The sequence below is a fragment of the Carcharodon carcharias genome, chromosome 6 (genome assembly GCF_017639515.1).
Source record: "Carcharodon carcharias isolate sCarCar2 chromosome 6, sCarCar2.pri, whole genome shotgun sequence".
Lineage (NCBI taxonomy): Eukaryota > Metazoa > Chordata > Chondrichthyes > Lamniformes > Lamnidae > Carcharodon > Carcharodon carcharias.
Genome location: NC_054472.1, coordinates 50,140,228 through 50,158,905, shown reverse-complemented (window position 1 = coordinate 50,158,905; position 18,678 = coordinate 50,140,228). Strand labels below are relative to the sequence as shown.

At 40.0% G+C, this 18,678-nt stretch overlaps 1 protein-coding gene across 2 annotated transcripts in view; it reads left to right on the top strand.

Annotated features, from left to right (window-relative positions):
- The window catches only part of LOC121278769 (programmed cell death 6 interacting protein), a 132,613-nt gene extending 116,546 nt beyond the window's left edge, over positions 1-16,067 (top strand). For both annotated transcript variants that reach the window (XM_041189194.1, XM_041189193.1), the window contains exons 17-18: positions 7,282-7,478; positions 15,434-16,067. In XM_041189194.1, coding sequence (XP_041045128.1) covers positions 7,282-7,478; positions 15,434-15,596 — 360 coding nt within the window. In that variant the 3' untranslated portion in view covers positions 15,597-16,067. The remainder of the gene's footprint in view (positions 1-7,281; positions 7,479-15,433) is intronic.
- The last annotated feature ends 2,611 nt before the right edge of the window (positions 16,068-18,678 follow it).

Genomic DNA, 18,678 nt, shown 5'->3' with positions numbered 1-18,678 from the left:
TACACATGCAGATTTCTTAAGCAGATGTTTAGAGAAACAATATTGTTTTGCTGGATTTTACTTAGTTTTGACCTCATTCTTTTCAGGCAGTATAGTATATGCAAAAGTCAGTTTTGTTCCCTAGTTTTTCATCCTGTTACTTAAGACTAGTAGAAATAGGGCAGTAAACCATATAGCCCTTCAAGCATGTTTTGCCATTCAGTAAGATCATAGCAGATGGCTGATCTGATCTTGGCCTCAACTTCACTTCCTTGCCTGTTCCCCATAACCCTTAACTCACTTAAAGTTCAAAAATCTAACTTGACCTTGAATGTATTCAATGGCTCAGCCTCGACAGATCACAAGTGTAGAGAATTCCGAAGATTCACAACTCTCAGAAGAAATTCTTCCTCATCTCTGTCTTAAATTGGTGATCCCTTGTTTTGAAACCGTGCCCCCCAGTTCTATGAGGGGAAGCACCTCTCAGCACCTATCCTGTTGAGGCACCTCAAAATTTTATGATTCAATAAGATCACTTCTCATTTGTCTAAGCTCTAATGAATTTTTCTTTATTCTTTCTTTCATGGGTTGTGGGGATTGACAAGCTAGTGTTTGTTGCCTGTTCCTAATTACTCTTGAACTGATTAGCTTGCTAGGACATTTCAGATCGCAGTTGAGTCAACCACACTGCTGTGGGTCTGGAGTTACATGGAGGCCAGACCCTATTGGGGTCTAAGGATGGCAGATTTCCTTCCCTAAAGGACATGAGTGAACCAGAGGTTTTTACAATAATTGATCGTTTCATGATGATGGTCATCATTACTGAGACTAGCTTTAGATTCCACATTTATTAATTGAATTTAAATTCCACCAACTGCCATGGTGGGATTTGAACCCTTGCCCCATTGCACAAGCCTAGGCCTCTGGATTAGTGACAGTGACAATACCACCATGCCACCACCATCATCCCCCTACCATCTCAACTTCTTGTTCAACTTTCCCTCATAAGACACCCTCTTCATCCCAGGAATCAGCCTAATGAGCCTTCTCAGTACTGCCTCCTGTGCAAATATATCCCTCAAATAGAGGTTTTTCATCCAAGTTATTAATATAAATTGTAAATAGTTGAGCTTTCAGCACTCATTACAGTTTGCCAATCTAAAAATGACCTCCTTATCTGTTAATTAGCCAATTCTCAATCCATACTAATGTATTAGCCTAAAACTAAGCTCCAAATTCACTACATCTAATGGTTCCTCTTTACACACCCTACTCCTTACATCCCTATAGAACTCAATTTCCTTTCAAAAACTATGTTGATCCTGCTTGATTGTTTGACAGTTTTCTAAATGCCTTGCTACTACTTTCTTTTAATTGGTTCCAACATTGTCTCAATGATAGATGATGGGCTAACTGGCCTGTTTCCTGCTCTGTCTCCTTTCTTGAATAGGAATGTTACATTTGTGGTTTTCCAATCTGCTGAGACCTTTCCAGAATCTAGGAAACTTTGGAAGATTACAACCAATGCATGCACTAACTCTGCAGCTGTTTCTTTTAGGACCCTTGGATATAAACCAGATTGAAATATGGGTAGATTGTTAATAAAAATTGTTATGACGTGGCACATGATATATGCCAGGCGGATCAAATTCGCGAGGGAAATTTGATCTTGCCATCACAACAGTTTTGCAATTTGTATTTATTTCGAGATGTGTGCACTGAATTCAGAAGTAATAAGACCGCCAAGACTTTGAGACTTAAAAAGAACTAAATTAAAATGTTTATTAACAAAAGAGATTTCAGGCACATACATAAAACTACAAATTACTACTATATTACCTCCTAATATCCCTAATTAATCTGACTCCCTTTAAGGCAATGACCCAAAAATAGATTTTTAGATTTTAAACAGGTCCAGCAAATTAACACAACACAGCAAATTAATGCCACATGGTCAACCTTATGTGGAATAAGATAGAATTTTAAAAAGTGATGAAGCAAAAATAGATTTTCAGAAAAATACTCGAAGGACAACCAAAAGCTAGATAGTGGTACTACAGGCATGCTTAATTACTTAAAAAAATATCTTTGCAACATTGAGATTGCAGTCAGAAAACAAAAGAGTTTTACTCATGGGAGTGTCACATCCTGTGCTCACCCTGCCCACCCTAATCTATTATCTGTATTTTGAAAGCACTGAGACCAAATCTAGTGTTCTAACTGCTGCTTTTCCTTCTCATCTCTACAACTTGTTCTCTCCCTGAAAACCCCTGTCAAGAGGCAAAGGGGAAAATCACTGTTAGAAACATTGAAAGGCAAGTGCTCAACTAGTGAACTAAAGACTGAAAGTGTTGGAAGACCACCTTACTTAACACAGCTAGGATTGAATTTGACTCTCACCTGTTTGAGTTACTAATATACTTCATTTATCTGCTCCCTAATGGGGAAAGTCTGGCCTTAATTTTCTTGCATGCATTTTTATTTACATGATTATTAAAATCTGGTTTACACTAATATATGTGGAGCTGAAGGAACAAATTTAGTGAATAATTTCATTACTTTGCATGGAATTTGCTGGACCAACTAATTATTGCAAGCCACTCTAAAATTGCCATTTGTTCCCTTGGTGACTTTTCATGGATTAATTTTGGGATATATTAACTCAGTCTTTTGTGAAACTAAATATTTCTCCTATAAATAAATCTCTGCCTTGCTTTAAGACTGCAATCCCACTGTTTCCAAGACTTATGAAAATAATTTCTGACATGACTCTAGTATCGCTATCTCGCTTTTAGTTGTGTTGAGTTCCCAAATTCTATTTTCAGTCCATCACTTAATATCTCTTTCCTTCCAGATTATTATTCTACATAAAGTTGACCGTGTGGCATTCATTTGTCTTTCTATTAAGTGTTTGTCCAATTTGACCAACACCATCAACTTTGATTCTATATGTTGATTGTACAATATAATTTATTATTTTGACTGCATGCATTTTTTGTATATGGGTAGACACTTGTGGTCATGTCCAGCAGCACTTTGTATTGACAACAGAACCTCATGAAGTTTTTGCTTGGCTGTTCGTGTCTTAGTCTTGTAATGTTCTCTTTAGTCCCAATCAAAGTTGTTCTTTTTTCCAGCCATCCAAACCTCAACCTCCTGAACATGCTGCTTCTTCATCCAGTGGTGGTTGTGAAAAAGTAGTTTTTTTTTCTACTCTGTAGTTTATTTTTAATACTTCAATTACATTTTGTTGTGCATGCATTGTACAAGAGTTCATGCTGAATCATGATCCACACAGTGTAAAAATGGGTTTGAAAGAGGTGGTAAAATGTTCTTATAATATTTCTGAATTTAAAAACTTGTCATGATTTCTACAAAAAAAATTGAAATATTTCATTTTCTGGAGAATGCACCAGACAGCTTTTATTTGTTGTTCAGCAATAATGTATTCTGTTAGATGAACAGTTTTTCATTAATAAAAATGAGAAGCTGGAAATGCAAACAGGTGAATCAGCATCTGAAAGGGAAACCTAGGTTGTGTAACATTTCAGAACCAATATGGTGAGATCAGAGAAGTCTTTTTCTTGGTTGGCAAAACAAAGGAGGGAGTAAGGGCTAAAAAGCCAAGACTACAAAGTAACTAATTAGATTATAATTCTACTGAAGGATATTAAAATACTGAAATGTGTAAAGTGCTGTATACAAAAGTCACCCTGGACAAATATGTGACAGAAAAAAGTGCAAATATTTTATGTTAATACTCTCTCTTGACATATGGATCTAGAGCAATTGCCATTAGTACTTGAGGTAAGCTTGTCAGCAAGTTCCAGTCTTTACTTGTTGTTTGACAGCACTAGTACAATATCAATGGTTTCAAAGTGACAGAGAAAAGAAGCAGAATGCAAATTGACATCTACTATGAGAATCTAGCAGGAATATTGGGGAGGCAGCTAAGGTGTGAAATTTTTGAAGTTAGTGTTTCAACCACAGAATTGAGACCCCGTGAAGAAGAAATCAAATTTTCTGAAGCTTTTTGAAAGGGTAGAATATGAAAGGATATATGAAAAGTATAGGGAAATGGCAATAGTGTAGGGAGCTTCAGTGGTCTCCGCATAGATGTACTTTTTTTCTTACTTTTCCTCAGTCCATTACTTTTATCGCTTTATTTTTCTCTCATGAGCCCTTCGGTTATGTATCCTTCCCTTCCTGCCAACCACTCATGCCACCTTTCATTTTTTTCCCCTCATGGGTACTTTGACCACTGTCTTGCCCCATCACTGGAAGTCCTTACCATTGTTGCTACTCTGCTTTTCTACTTTGCCTCAGTTTTCAGGCTTAATCCCACTTGGATAAGCTACTTTGTCTGCCTCTCTTGGTATTCTCCAAAGGCTAAATCAGGTCAGCTGTTGCCAAATGTTTACGAGCAACAACTCCCTTTTGGGAGACCATTTGGCAATAGTTCTTCAACTGAAGCTCCCTACACTATTGCCATTTCCCTATACTTTTCATATATCCTTTCATATTCTACCCTTTCAATTAATTAAATAAACCTGGAATAAAAAGCTGACATCAGTCATGTGACCTTGATCACTACCAGATCGTTGTAAAAGCCTTTCTGGTTCAGGGAAAGAAATCTGCCATCCTAACTCCTTACATGGAGCCCCTAAGTGTGACTCCAGACCTGTAGTGATACAGTTGTTTCCTATTTGCCCTTTGAAATAGAAAATATTTTTTTTTTTTTTACGAAATGAAACTGGAAAGTCTTATAACAAAACCAGATGGACCACCTAACAACAACCTGAGAGCCAGGCACCACAAAGGCACATCAAGCCCAGTTCACCCTGCAAGATGGTACTTGCTAACATCTGGGGAATTGATCCAAAATTGGGGGATCAGTTCAACAGACTAGTCAAGTCATAGCCTGCCATAGTCTCAGTTATACTTTCACTAACATATCTTAGAACCAATGTCTCAAACTCCTGCATGCATCATCCCAGTTTATGTCCTGTCCCAGTGGCAGGATAGACCCACCATAGGTAGAGGCGCATTAATATATAGTCAGGAAGGAGTGTCCCTGGGAGTTCTCATCATTGACTCCAGATTCATTGAAGTCTCATGGCATCGGGTCAGACATTGGTAAGGAAACTCCCTGCTGATTACCACCTCCTATTGTCCCTCAACTGATGAATCAGGAGTCCTCCATGGTAACAAGAGCACAGAATCTGAGTTTGGGAGTTCAGTGTCTATGAACAAGAGTGGCTCAGTAGCAGCTGGTGAAGTCCTAAAGCTGCCAGACTGGCTTTGCGACAGGTGGTGAGCAAACCAACATGAGGGAAACATCTGTGAATTTGTCTTCACTGATCATACTTTTCACAAATCTATCTACCTGTGACAGTATTGATAGGATTGACCACCTCTCAACCCTTGTGAAGATTAAACTCCGTCTTCACTTTGGGGGCACCCTCCATTGGCTTGCCTGGCACTGACACTGACACTGTGCTAGCTGGGATAAATTCAGAATAAGTTTAGCAGCTTAAAAGTTGGTGTCCATTATGTGCAGTGGGCTATCAACAGCGGCAAAATTGTATTCCACCACAATCTGTAACCTGATGCCCGTAATATCCCATACTCTACCATTACCATCAAGCCAAGGGGACAATCCTGGTTGAACCTAGTCCTGTGTACATAAGAAGAATCTAGGGGAACATGACAGGAGGAGCACCAGACATACCTAAAAATGAGTATCAACTTGGTGAAACTACAACACAAGACTATATGTGTGTTAAACAGTGGAAGCACCACTCATACTGAGGCATCCCAGAGCCAACAGATCCGATCAGAGCTTTGTTGTTCTGTCATATCCAGGCATGAATGGTGGACAATTAAACAACTAATGGGAGGAGGAGTCTCCACAAGCATCCCTTCCTCAATGGTGGCAGAGTCAGCAAACCGTTCCAGTACAGTTCCAACATTGGCATCTACCTGACAATGTGGAGAATTGCTCAGGATGCCGTGTCCTCATAAAGCAGGACAAATTTAATTTGGCTAAATACTGGTCCATCAACTCTCAAGCATCAGCAAAGTGGAAACTATTGCTGACAGTGCTAACAAGTGGCACTTGCGCATCAATAACTTGCGCACTAATGCTCAGTTTGGGTTCTACCAGAGCAACTCGGCTCCAGACCTTATTACAGCCTGGGTCCAAACGTGCACAAAAGAGATGAATTCCAGAGGTAAGGTGTGAAAATCTGCCATTGACATCAAGGCAGCATTTGACCAAGTGTGGCGTCATGGCACCCTAGTAAAATTGAAATAGCGATTCATCTCGCAACTGTCTCTGTCCCTTTGTTCTCCATTTGCCCAATAGTGGAAACAATCTTCCACTTGGATAAGTGGAAGTAACATTCGTGCAACACAGGTGCAGGCAATGACTGACTCCAACAAGGGAGAATCTAACCATCTCCCTTGACATTCAATGCCTTTACCATTGCTGAATCCCCTACCCTCAACATCCTGGAGTTACCATTGAGCAGAATCTTAATTGGACCAGCCACATAAATACTGCTACTACGAGCACAGTTCAGAGGTTGGGAATTTTATAGCAAGTAACCCACTTCCTGAATCCCTAAAGGATGTCCACCTCTATAAGGCACAAGTCAAGAGAATGATCTAATGTTCACCACTTGCCTTGAGTGTAGTTCAACAACGTTCTGGAAGCTCAACACCATCTAGGACAATGCAGCCCATTCGATCAGCACCCCATTCACCATTGTTGTTCAGTGACAGTGGTGTGTACCATATGCAAGAACAAAAAATGCTGGAAAAACTCTGCAGATCTAACAGCATCTGTGGAGAGAAAGACAGAGTTAACGTTTAGAGTCTGTATGACTCTTCAGAGATAAAAAGTAAAAATGTGGTGAAATTTATACCGTTTAAGGGAGGTGGAGCAGGTGAAGGCCAGCGATAGATGGAGGCAAAGGAGAGATTGCCAAAGTTGCCATAAACAAAAGGTCAAAGGGGTGTTAATGGTGAAGGTACTGGCTAAAGGAGATGCTGATGGTGGCGTTAAGGATAGAAAGCAGGATGTGATAATAGCCAGACAGGGGTAAGCACTCTGCAAACAACAACATGAACAAGTGACAGATAATCTTGGTTGGACAATGTTAGAATGCTGGTTTACTAATAATATTCCAGCTAAAATACTTGTAACCTAACAGAAAATGTATTCAACAGATGAATGATAAAATGCCTTTCTTTTAAAGTTCTCTTCAATCTCATTCTAAGCCCTCTTTTTTTATGTAGCAACCTAAACCTCAGCCTCCTGCACGGCCCCCACCTCCATCTGTTGGATCCACTTTTCCAGCTGCTCCATTAGCTGCAGCTCCTGCAACCACAAATGCTCCTGCTCCAATTGCTTCTATGCCTGCTCCCGTTGGAGGCACTGGTGTGCTATCACAAGCACAGGGCCCTCCATATCCCTCGTATCAAGGATATCATGGGTAAGTCCTGACTGAGTTTGCATTGTCAACCTGGCTAAACGTTAACCATTTTATTTTTACAAGGAAAAAAAATAGTGAAACAGGAAAACTTAAAAGCCTTTGTTTAAGTTTTATACTTTTTTTGTGTTGAAATGTATCTAATTCTGAGCAGAAATAATAGGGAGGGGGGCCTGCACCTGGAGTTTTGGCAATTCTGCATTACAGCTTTGGGCTCTGTATTCTGTACTGTTTGAAAATGCTGGGTTTGGATTTAGAAGAATCTTTCTGGTTAAAAATCATTACTGCCAAATGTGTTTAATGGTTAAGAACAGGTTGCAAAGCTTAATGAGTAAGTACCACCTAACTTGTGTTAAGAGTTTTTGGTTTTCCTGAATCACTTGATGTATGTTCTGGACATGCTGACACAAAAAAAATGGATAGGAGAATTTTAATTTTCAACCTTAAACTGGCTCATCAGTGCTGTTTAATATTTTATTGAACTAAGTGCAGCCTGTTCATTTGAGATTTAGAAGCCATAGAAAATTTACAACACAGCAAGAGGCCATTCAGCCCATCATGTCTGCACTGGCCAAAAAAGAAAATAATCTAACTGCCCATTTTAATCCCACCTTCCAGCACCTGGTCTGTAGCCTTGCAGCTTATGATCTGCATCTAGATGAAGATCCAGGTGCCTTTTAAATGAGTTGAGAGTTTCTGCCTCCAACACCAAACCAGGCAGTGAATTCCAAACACCCAACATCCTCAGGGCGAAGTGGTTTTTCCTCATGTCCCCTCTAATCCTTCTACCAATCACCTTAAATCTCTGCCCTCTGGTAATTGATCTCTCTGCTCAGGGCATCTCTATCTAGGCCCCTCATAATCTTGTATACCTCAATCAAGTCACCCCTCAGCCTCCTCAGTTCCAAGGAAAGCAAGCCCAGCCTATCCAATCTTTCCTTTTTGCTGCAATTTTCAAGCCTTGGCAAATGGAGTGCAGCTGAGCTAACTGAGTGAAAACTTGGGAGTCTGGTGAGAGGGGAATTTGGTGTAGTGGAGGAAAGGACGTGTTCGTTTCCTTTTTCTATCTTTCTCACCCCATAGAAATTGGTTCTTGCTCTACTACAGGGAAAGGAGCTAGTTTAGGAGCTAGGAGATACTGTTTGGTGAGTATTTGGTAAGTGGTTAAGTTCTATTCTATCTCTAAGTTTTAAAATAGCACACAAATTGGTGGTAAAGTTAATAAAATATACAAGAAAGGAACATAAATAAGTGATTAATATAATTAAGTAATTGTTTAAAACACATTAAGGATGGCAGGACAGGTGATGTGTCAAGGCTGCAGCATTTGGGAGCTCCTGGATGAGACACTGATCCAGGGCAAACACGTCTGCAGGAAGTGTTTGTGGCTTGAGGAACTTTGGCTCAGAGTCATTGAGCTAGAGGCTGAAGCTGCAGACTCTGCAACACATCAGTGAAGGGGAAAGTTACCTGGATGCTTTATACTAGGAGGTGGTCACACCACTTAGGATAGGGTCTTCTGATTTGGACAGGGAGAGGAAGGTGTGACTGGGAGTGAGGCAGGTAAAGGGACCCAGTGGGCAGGAGTTTGCACTTCTGCAATTGTCTAAAATGTTTGAGGATCTCTCAACGTGTTTGGATGAGAGCAGGGGCTGCAGGGTGGATGAGCAAACTGACTATGGCACCTAATTACAGGAAGCCATCCAAGTGACAAAAAGACAAGTAATGGTATTAGGGGACAGTATAGTGAGGGCAATTGACACTGTTCTCTGTACCAAAGAGCAAGAGTCCAGATGGCTGCATTGCCTGCCAGGTGCCAGTGTTCGGGACGTCTGCTCAGGGCTGCAGATGAACTTGCAATGGGAAGGTGAGGATTCAGTGACTGTGGTCCATGTAGATACCAACGACATAGGCACGATGAGGAAGGAGGCTCTGTAGAGTCAGTATGACGAACTAGACACCAAATTAAAGAGCAGAACCTCAAAGATAATTTCTGGATTATTCCCTGAGCCATGTGCAAATTGGCATAGGACAAATAAGATTAGAGAAATAAATGTGTGGCTGAAAGACTGTGGGAGAAATGGGTTCCGGTCCATGGAGCATTGGCACCAGTGTTGGGGTAAGTGGGATCTGTACTGTTGGGATGGTCTACACCTGAACTATGCTGACCCTGGTAGTCACAAGCTGCATAACTAGAGAAGTAGAGAGAGTTTTAAACTGAATAGTGGGGGCAAGGGATCAAATTTGGGAAGATGTGGTAAACCAAAAAGTAGAGACGAGGCAAGACAGAAAGGTATTAATATGGGAAAAGATAAACAGACTCTGACAGGAGAAGATAAAGGGTATCCAAGAGTAAATCAGATAAGGCTAGACGCTACAAAAATAATAAAGGGACAAAACTAAAGGCTCTATATTTAAACATAGCGTCCAAAACAAAACAGATGAACTGATAGTGCAAATAGAAATAAATAAGTATGATCTAATAGCCATTACAGAGACATGGCTACAGGATGACATAGATTGGGACCTGAATGTTGAAGGGTACATGACAATTAGGAAAGACAGGAAGTAAGGAAAAGGTGGAGGAGTGACTCTTAATTAATGATGGTATTAGCACGTTAGAGAGGGATGACCTAAATTCAGGAAACCAGGGAGTAGGAAACTAGCAGTTTGGGTTGAGATGAGGAATGATAAAGGGAAGAAATCACTTGTGGGACTGGTGTACAGGCCCCCTAATTGGAACTTCACGAGAGGACAGAGTATAAAAGAAGAGATAATGGGAGCTTGCCAGAAAGCTACAGCAATAATCATGGGGGAAATTTTAATCCACATATAGCCTGGAAAAATCAGATGGGCAAAGATAGTGAAGATGAGGAAGTCATAGAATGTTTTTCAGATAGTTTCTTAGAACAGCATGTTCTGGAGCCAACCAGAGAGCAGGCTATACTAGACCTGGTATTGAGCAACAAAATAAGATTAACTGATAACCTCCTAGTGAAGGCACTCCTAGTGGCAGCGATTTATAATATGATTGAATTTTGCGGGAGAAACGAGTGCATCTAAAACTGGTATTTTGAACTTAAATAAGAGCAATTATATGGGCCTGAAAGCAGAGCTAGCTAAAGAAACTGGCAAATGAGGTTAAGGGATAGACCAATAGAGGTTCAGTAGCAGACATTTAAAGGGATATTTCATAATACACAGAATAGATACATTTCAACGAGTAAGAAAAAGTCCAAGGCAGGAGGCGTGGTTAACTAAAAAAGTTAAAGACAGTATCAAACTTAAAGCATATAATTACACACTGATGGGTGGCAGGTCAGAAGATTGGAAAGAATATAAAGAACAGCAAAAAATGACAAAAAGACTAATAATGTGTGAGAAATTAGAATATGAGATAAAGCCAGCTAGTAATATAAAGATGGGTGGTAAGAGTTTCTATTGATATTTAAATAAGAAAATTTAACAAAGTGAGTGTTGGTCCCATAGTGCATCTGGGGAATTGATAATAAAAAGTAGGGATATGGTGGTTGAATTAAACAGGTATTTTGCTTTGGTATTCACATCCTGGAAATAGCTGTAAATCAGGAAATGGAAGAGGGGGAGGAACACATGGAAAATGACAATCACCAGGGTGGTGGTATTAAGCAAATTATTGGGGCTGCGAGCTGACGAATCCCCAGGTCCAGATGGACTTTACCCTAAGATATTGAAAGACGTGGTTAATGAGATAATTGGTTTTCATTTCCCAAAGTTCCCTAGAATCGGGGAAGGTTCCATTAGATTAGGAAATAGCAAATATAACTTCTATAAAGGGAGGGAGACAGAAAGCAAGAAACTACAGGCCCGTTAGCCTAACATCTGTCATAGGGAAAATGTTAGAAGCTATTATTAAAGATGTTAGAGCAGGGCACTTAGGAAAATTCAAGGCAATCAGGCAGAGTCAACATGGTTTTGTAAAAAGGAAATCATGTTTAACCAATTTATTAGAGTCCCTTTGAAGGAATCACATGTGATGTGGTTAAAGGGGAACTGGTGGATGTACTATACTTGGATTTCCAGAAGGCATTGGATAAAGTGTCACATCAAAGCTTATTGCATAAAATAAAAGCTCATGGTGTAGGGGGTAACATATAGATATAAGATTGGCTAGATAACAGGAAGCAGAATTGGCATAAATGGGTCTTTCTGGTTGGCATGATGTGACAAGTGGTGTGCCACAGGGATCGGTGCTAGGGCCTCAACTTTTCTCAATTTATATAAACGACTTGGATGAAGGGACTGATGGAAAGGTTGCTAAATTTGCTTACGACACATAGGTAGGAAAGTAAATTATGAAGAGGGTGTAAGGAGGCTACAAAGTGACAAAGATAGGTTAAGTGAGTGGGCAAAGATCTGGCAAATGGAATATAATGTTGGCAAATGTGAAATTGTTCATTTTGGCAGGAAGGATGAAAAATAAACTTATCTAAAACGGTGAGAGATTTCAGGGCTCTGAGATTCAGAGGGATCTGGGTGTCCTACTGCATGAATCACAAAAGGTTAGTATGCAGATATGGCAAGTAGTTAGGAAAGCTAATAGAGTGTTATCATTTATTGTGAGGGGAATTATTTACAAAATTAGGGAAGTTATGCTTCAGTTGTACAGGGCATTGGTGAGACCACACCTGGAGTTTGTGTACAGTATTGGTCTCCTTATTTAAAGAAATATGTAAATGTGTTAGAAGCAGTTCAGGGAAGGTTTACTAGACTAATACCAGAAATGGGCAGGTTGTCTTATGAAGAAAGGCTGCACAGATTAGGCTTGTATCCATTGGAATTTAGAAAAGTAAGGTGACTTAATTGAAACCTTTAAGTTCCTGAGGGGCCTTAAAGGGTGGATGTGGAGAGGATGTTTCCTCTTGTGGGGAAATCTAGAACCAGGGGTCACTGTTTAAAAATAAAGGGTTGCTCATTTAAGACAGAGATGGGAGAAATTTTTTCTGACGGTAGTGAGTTTTTGGAACTCTCCCTCAAAAGGCTTTGGAAGCAGAGTCTTTGAATATTTTTAAGGCAGAGCTAGATAGATTCTTGATTGACAAGGGGATGAAAGGTCATTGGTGGTTGGCAGGAATGTGGGGTTGAGGTTGCAGTCAAACAGCCATGATCTTACTGAATGGTGGAGCAGGCTCAAGTGGACAAGTGGCCTTCTCCTGCTTCTAATTTGTATGTTCATATGTACATTCTTTACTCTCAAGAGCAATTATGTCCTTCCTGTAATGTGGCGACCAGAACCGTGTACAAAATTTCAGCTGTGGCCTAACCAGCGTTTTATACAGTTCCATCATTACACCCTGCTTTTGCATTCAAAACCTCGTCCAATAAAGGAAAACATTCCATATGCTTTAATTATCATCTTATCCACCTGTCCTGCCACCTTCAGGGACCTATAGATATGCACTCCGAGATATCTCACTTCCTCTACCCTTCCCAATATCCTCCCATTTATTGTGTATTCCCTAGCTTTGTTTGCCTTCCCCAAATGCATTACCTCTCACTTCTCAGGATTGATTTCCATCTACCACTTTTCTGCCCATTCAACCGAACCATTGATATCATTCTGGAGACAACAGTTATCCTTTTCACTATCAGCTACACAGCCAGATTTTGTGTCATCTACAAATTTTCCTTTGCTATCCACATTTAAGTCAAAATCATTAATAGATATAACAAACAGCAAGGGACCTCGCATTGAGCCCTGTGGAATGCCACTGGAAACCGTTTTCCATTCGCAAAAACATCCATCAACCATTGCCCTTTGTTTCCTGCCACTGAGCCAATTTTGAGTCCGACTCACCACATTTCCCGGTATGCCTTGGGCTTTTGCTTTTCTGACCATTCTGCCATGTGAGACCTTGTCAAATGCCTTACAAAATCTATGTAGACAACATCTACTGCACTACCCTCATCAATCCTCCTTGTTACTTCCTCACAAAATTCAATTAATTTAGTAAGACAGGACCTGCTCCTAACAACCATGCTGACTATCCCTGATTAATCTGTTCCTTTAAGAGACAGTTTATCCTGTCTCTCAGGATTGATTCCAATACTTAAGGTATTAAGGTAGACAGATTGTTCAGCATGCCCTGTGGAGGATTTGGTCCTACAACATCTTAACATCTTGCCAATTGCCAACATGATGTTTGAGTCAATTATAAGTAAAGGCAGGAGTTCATTTACGCCCACCCCACCCCCAGTCTGAAAGTGACTCCAGGTTCACAAGTGTATTCTATTATAGAAAGATCTTGCAGTTACGTCATGCCCTATAATTTTCTCAGGACGTCCCAAAGCACTTTACACCCAGTAGATCAGTTTTAGTGTGTAGTCATTGTTATGGAGGCAAAGAAATGTACTCTGTTGAAACAAAGACCCAAGAGGCACTAATTAAATCTCCTGTAAGGTACAAAATAGCCAGCATGATTTGCAGCAGATTACAAATATCCATTTAATAAGATTACCAGCTATCTCAGTGAAGTACTTCCTTGTGGTATTAGGAAAGACCTTTGAGTTCACCAATCAGTGGTTCAGTCACTTATTGGCACACTACCTTCAGAAGGGCATTGACCAGTGATATGACATAATGCTTAAAGAGCTACTAGTGTGATGCTATGGGCTAGCTTTGCAAGAATTATCTACTGGTCTGTGTCGTATAGTTTTCTGTACTTAGCCCTCCTTTGGATCGAGCACATTTATTTCGCTGAGGCATAGAGGTATGGCAAGTTTGCACTGTGTTTGCAATACCCAAGTTCAAACAAAAGGAGACAATTAAAGCCAGACATGGCATAACTTTAGTGGTAAAGGATGCGCTAATTACAACATAAATTGATATCGTTTGAGAATTCCTGTTGAGTCTTTTTCTATGTAATAATGCTGAATTGGATGTTGCATTGGAAGTTTACAGTTGAAATTTTGCTAAATTAACAAATGAAGTAAATCTGAAATCTTCTCATGCTTTCATGGGATGTGGGTGTCACTGGCAAGGCCAACGTTTGTTGCCCATCAATTTCTCTTGAACTGAGTGGCTTGCTCGGGCATTGTAGAGGGCAGTTAAGAGTCAGCCACATTGCTGTGGATCTGGAGTTATGTCTAGACCGGACGAGGTAAGGACGGTAGACTTTCTTCCCTAAAGGACGTTAGTGAACCAGATGGGTTTTTGCAACAAGCACTGAAAGTTGTCATGGTCCCCGTGGCTGAGACTAGCTTTATATTCCAGATTTATTAATTGAATTTAAATACCACCTGCTGCTGTGGTGGGATTTGAACCCATGGCCCTAGAGCATTTCCTGGGCCCCTGGAGTACTTGTCCAGCAACATTACCACTATGCCACCATCTCCCCCCAAAATTGCAGTAGCTAATGAAATTTTCTTTATTCCTGATTGCAACACGTTTGTACTTTCCACATGATCTGCCAAAGCACAGTAAACTATCTTGAATCTTGTTCCTTCTGTTGTCATGTCTTTTTCTCGTCCCTCATCTCTCATCAAAATATATTTGGCCTATGTTTTGGAATGTAGGCCATTTAAGTGCATGGTTTATGATGTAAAAGAATGCTCACGGATTTTAATGTGTCTATTGCAACAGAAACCAGTAAAGATATACATGAAGGAAGAAGCAAAGGATTTAAACAAAAGTAAACTTTTGATTATGCACAAAGTTTTCTGTTGTGAACCTGACAAAATTAAGTCATGACATTTTGAGACCATTTAATATAATAAGTTCTGATCTTGTATAGATCAGTAGTAAGGTCACATTTTGGCATGCTTCGTTCGGAAGGATGCTTTGAGGGGAGTTCAGAGCAGTGATGGAAGTGACTGCTGCTGTGACTTTCTTTTTACATAAGGGAAAAGAAGAGTGAGCATGATGTGACTTAGTTGATTGACCTGTTCTTGTTCTTATGTTTCATGTTTTATTTTTTCAGGTACTACCCAATGCCTATGCCAATGGCATATAACCAATATGCCTATGGCCATTACAACATGCCGTACATGTACCCGCCTCCTGGACAGCCACCTTTACAAAGTGCTCAGCAACCTCAGCAGCCAGGATACCCTTACCCTCAGCAGCAATTCTACCAGCAATAAGAGGCACTGTGTGTTTAAGATTCCATGTTGTGGTTAATTTTTAAATTACCTCAATACTTTATCCACTGCATTCTCTTAAATTTTAGTCTGAGGTCAATGCTAATTAAATTGTACTGTTAAAATCTAAGATTGCACTAAATGTAACTATTTTCAGAATGGCAAACACTAGGAATAATTTAGCAAATTTGAAATCTCAACTTTTTTTGCAAAAATGAATATGGTACAAACTACTCATTAGATATATCTTTTGTTAAGAGTTTTTTCCTAATTCAGTTTTGGGGAATGGGCCTGAAATGCTGCACAAATATAAAGCAGATTGTGTTTGTAGGGTTGTCTTTGAGTGCTACTTTTGCATATTTGCTTATACTGTATCTGGTTTATGTTATTTCCTATATACTATTTTGTCTAATCAGGGCCTTGTAAATCATATGGTAAATTAAGCTATAATTGCATTAAAAATCAAGATTGAAACTTGGTAGTGTTAGCTTTTATGGGTAAATAAAGTTACAGTATATAGTCTTTAAAACAATTCAAGACAGTTTAGAAGGTAACAAACCCTCATTACCAAAAGTCTAACAACCTCAGACTTGATATTTCTTAAAGGAAAGTAACTGTAGGAGGAACATTTCCTCGCCAAAATTCTTGTCTCTCAGCTCTCCCAGTCTATTTGGATTGTATGTATCTGTCACTTCCCCTACAATTCAACAGTTTGCTATCATTCATGAATTGAGTGTACTGCTCAAAGCATATCCAACCCTCTGAAGGTGAGGAAGATCTTGCATTCATTCATAATTTCTGCTCCATTGCTGTTTCTGACCAGTTTGAAAGCATAACTGAAGAAGTTGTTACATAGCAACACATTCCCTTTGAGTGTTTAGTAAAAGATGCATGATCTTTTAAAGAAAACTTTTAACTTCTTTTGGAACCATTCATTAACAAATAGGTATTGCTATTTTTGAGGATTACATTGACATATTTTGTATTGTCTCTAACCTTTAGTACATGGAGAACATTTGAAAGTTATTTCTCAACTGTATAGACTGTAAGTGAGATGGGCTATTGCAAACTCAGTCCACTTCCTTGTGACATGATTCTAAGGCAGAAAACAGTCTTTAATTAGTGCACAAGAGGCATGGAAATGAAATGATTACACTACTGAAATATGGGGTATCTTCATAGGATGGGATTGCGCACATTGGGACAGATAAGGTTTTCATCTGCACCATTCCCTGATGTTGCTATTCTACCATTATTTGACACTGATAGTGAATGCTATCAAATATGCTGTGAGTAGCATGCTTCTGAGAATATACCACAAGTAGCACAAAATTTATTGGAGAAGTAAAATTTTTGAAGACAATTTTAGAATGGTATCTTTGAATCTTGAGTGTGACTCTGAATCTAGCTATAAAGACTGTGTAAGCTATTCTGCCTGTGCCAATATCTATTTTGATTTACTTTGAATAATCTTATCAAACTTTGAGCCAAAAATTTTGTCTGGATAACTGTATAATCTTTAACTTTGTAAAGACCAAAGCTTTTGCAGACTGGAAACTTAAACACGCCTCAAGAGAAAATCAGCAGTCCTACAGACATCTGAAGGCAAAGGTACAGCATAAAACCTGCAACATAAGCAAATGCTGGTTAGAAAGAACATGGGAGATCCAACAACTCATGGACACCAATGGCTTGCATGGTTTCTTCAGCGCAGTCAAAACGATCTATGGCCCAAGTACTCAAGGACCCACCCAGCTGAGAGCGAAGGGGAGCTCAGCAAGGATAGGGAGGCAGTCATTGTTTGCTGGTGAGAACATTTTGAAGATCTCCTCAACTGAGACTCTGTCTTCGACTTGATCGTTCTCAACACCATTCCTCAGTGCCTCATTTGGCTTAGCCTTGGTGCTATCCTGGTCCAGAGTGAAGTTGAAAAAGCCATTCAACAGCTGAAAAAGAATATAGCTCTAGAGCAGATGGAATCCCTGCTGAAATTCTGAAACACAGTGCACGTGCACTCCTGGCATGGCTGCACAATCTCAAATCCCTCATCTGGAAGAGGAGCACAAGCTGGGGGATCTTGGGGACACTGTGACTATATTTAAGAAGGGAGATGAGTTTAATTGTGATAACTACAGAGGAGTCTCCCTGCTGTCTGCCACAGGGAACATCATTAAGGATCCTCTTCAAGCTCCTCTAAGTGACCAAAGAGCTCCTTCCAGAGTCACAGTGCAGTTTTTACCCAACAAGAGCCATCACTGACAAGATCTTCACAGCGTGGCAAATCTATGGAAAAATGCAAGGGACAGCACTGTAAATGACCCCTTTTGACTTTCTGAAGGCCTTTGAGCTCTGTCAATCATGAAGGCTTATGGGTATCCTCCTTGCTGACATCTAATTTATCCTCTGTCTACTCCACGATGACAAACAAGCTGTGATCCTCACCAACCGAACCATCAGAGACCCTTCGTGAAGGCTGGAGGAAAAGCAGGCCTGTGTCATTGCACCAAACACCTTCTCCATCTTCCTAGCTGCAATGTTACACCTCATCTCCAACAAATTACTCACAGGTGAGATAATTGCAGAACAGACAGGAAAATGAAGCGGTGGCATTGGGGAACTGGGAAGCCAGTGGAATAGTAGTATTGTCACTCGACTAGATTCCAGACACCAGGGTAATGCTCTGAGGCCCTGGGTTTGATGGTGAAATTTGCATTCAATAAAAATCTGGAATCAAAAGTCTGATGACCATGAAACCATTGTCAATTGTTGAAAAAACCCATCAGGTTCACTAATGTCCTTCAGGGAAGAAAATCTGCTGTCCTTACCTGGTCTAGCCTATATGTAGTTGACTCTTAAATGCCCCTTAAACAAGGGCAATTAGGAATGGGCAATAAATGCTGGCCTAGCTAATGACGCTCACATCCCATGAACAAATAAAGAAAAATGCAAAACCCAAATCACTCCTAATTCAGTCATTTGAGCTCCAGTATGTAGATCCCGTTTGTTTGTGCGCTCACTCAGAAACTGAGCTCCAGATCATTGTTGACTTTTTCTCTGGGCCTTTTGTTAAACACCCGAAAGCTAA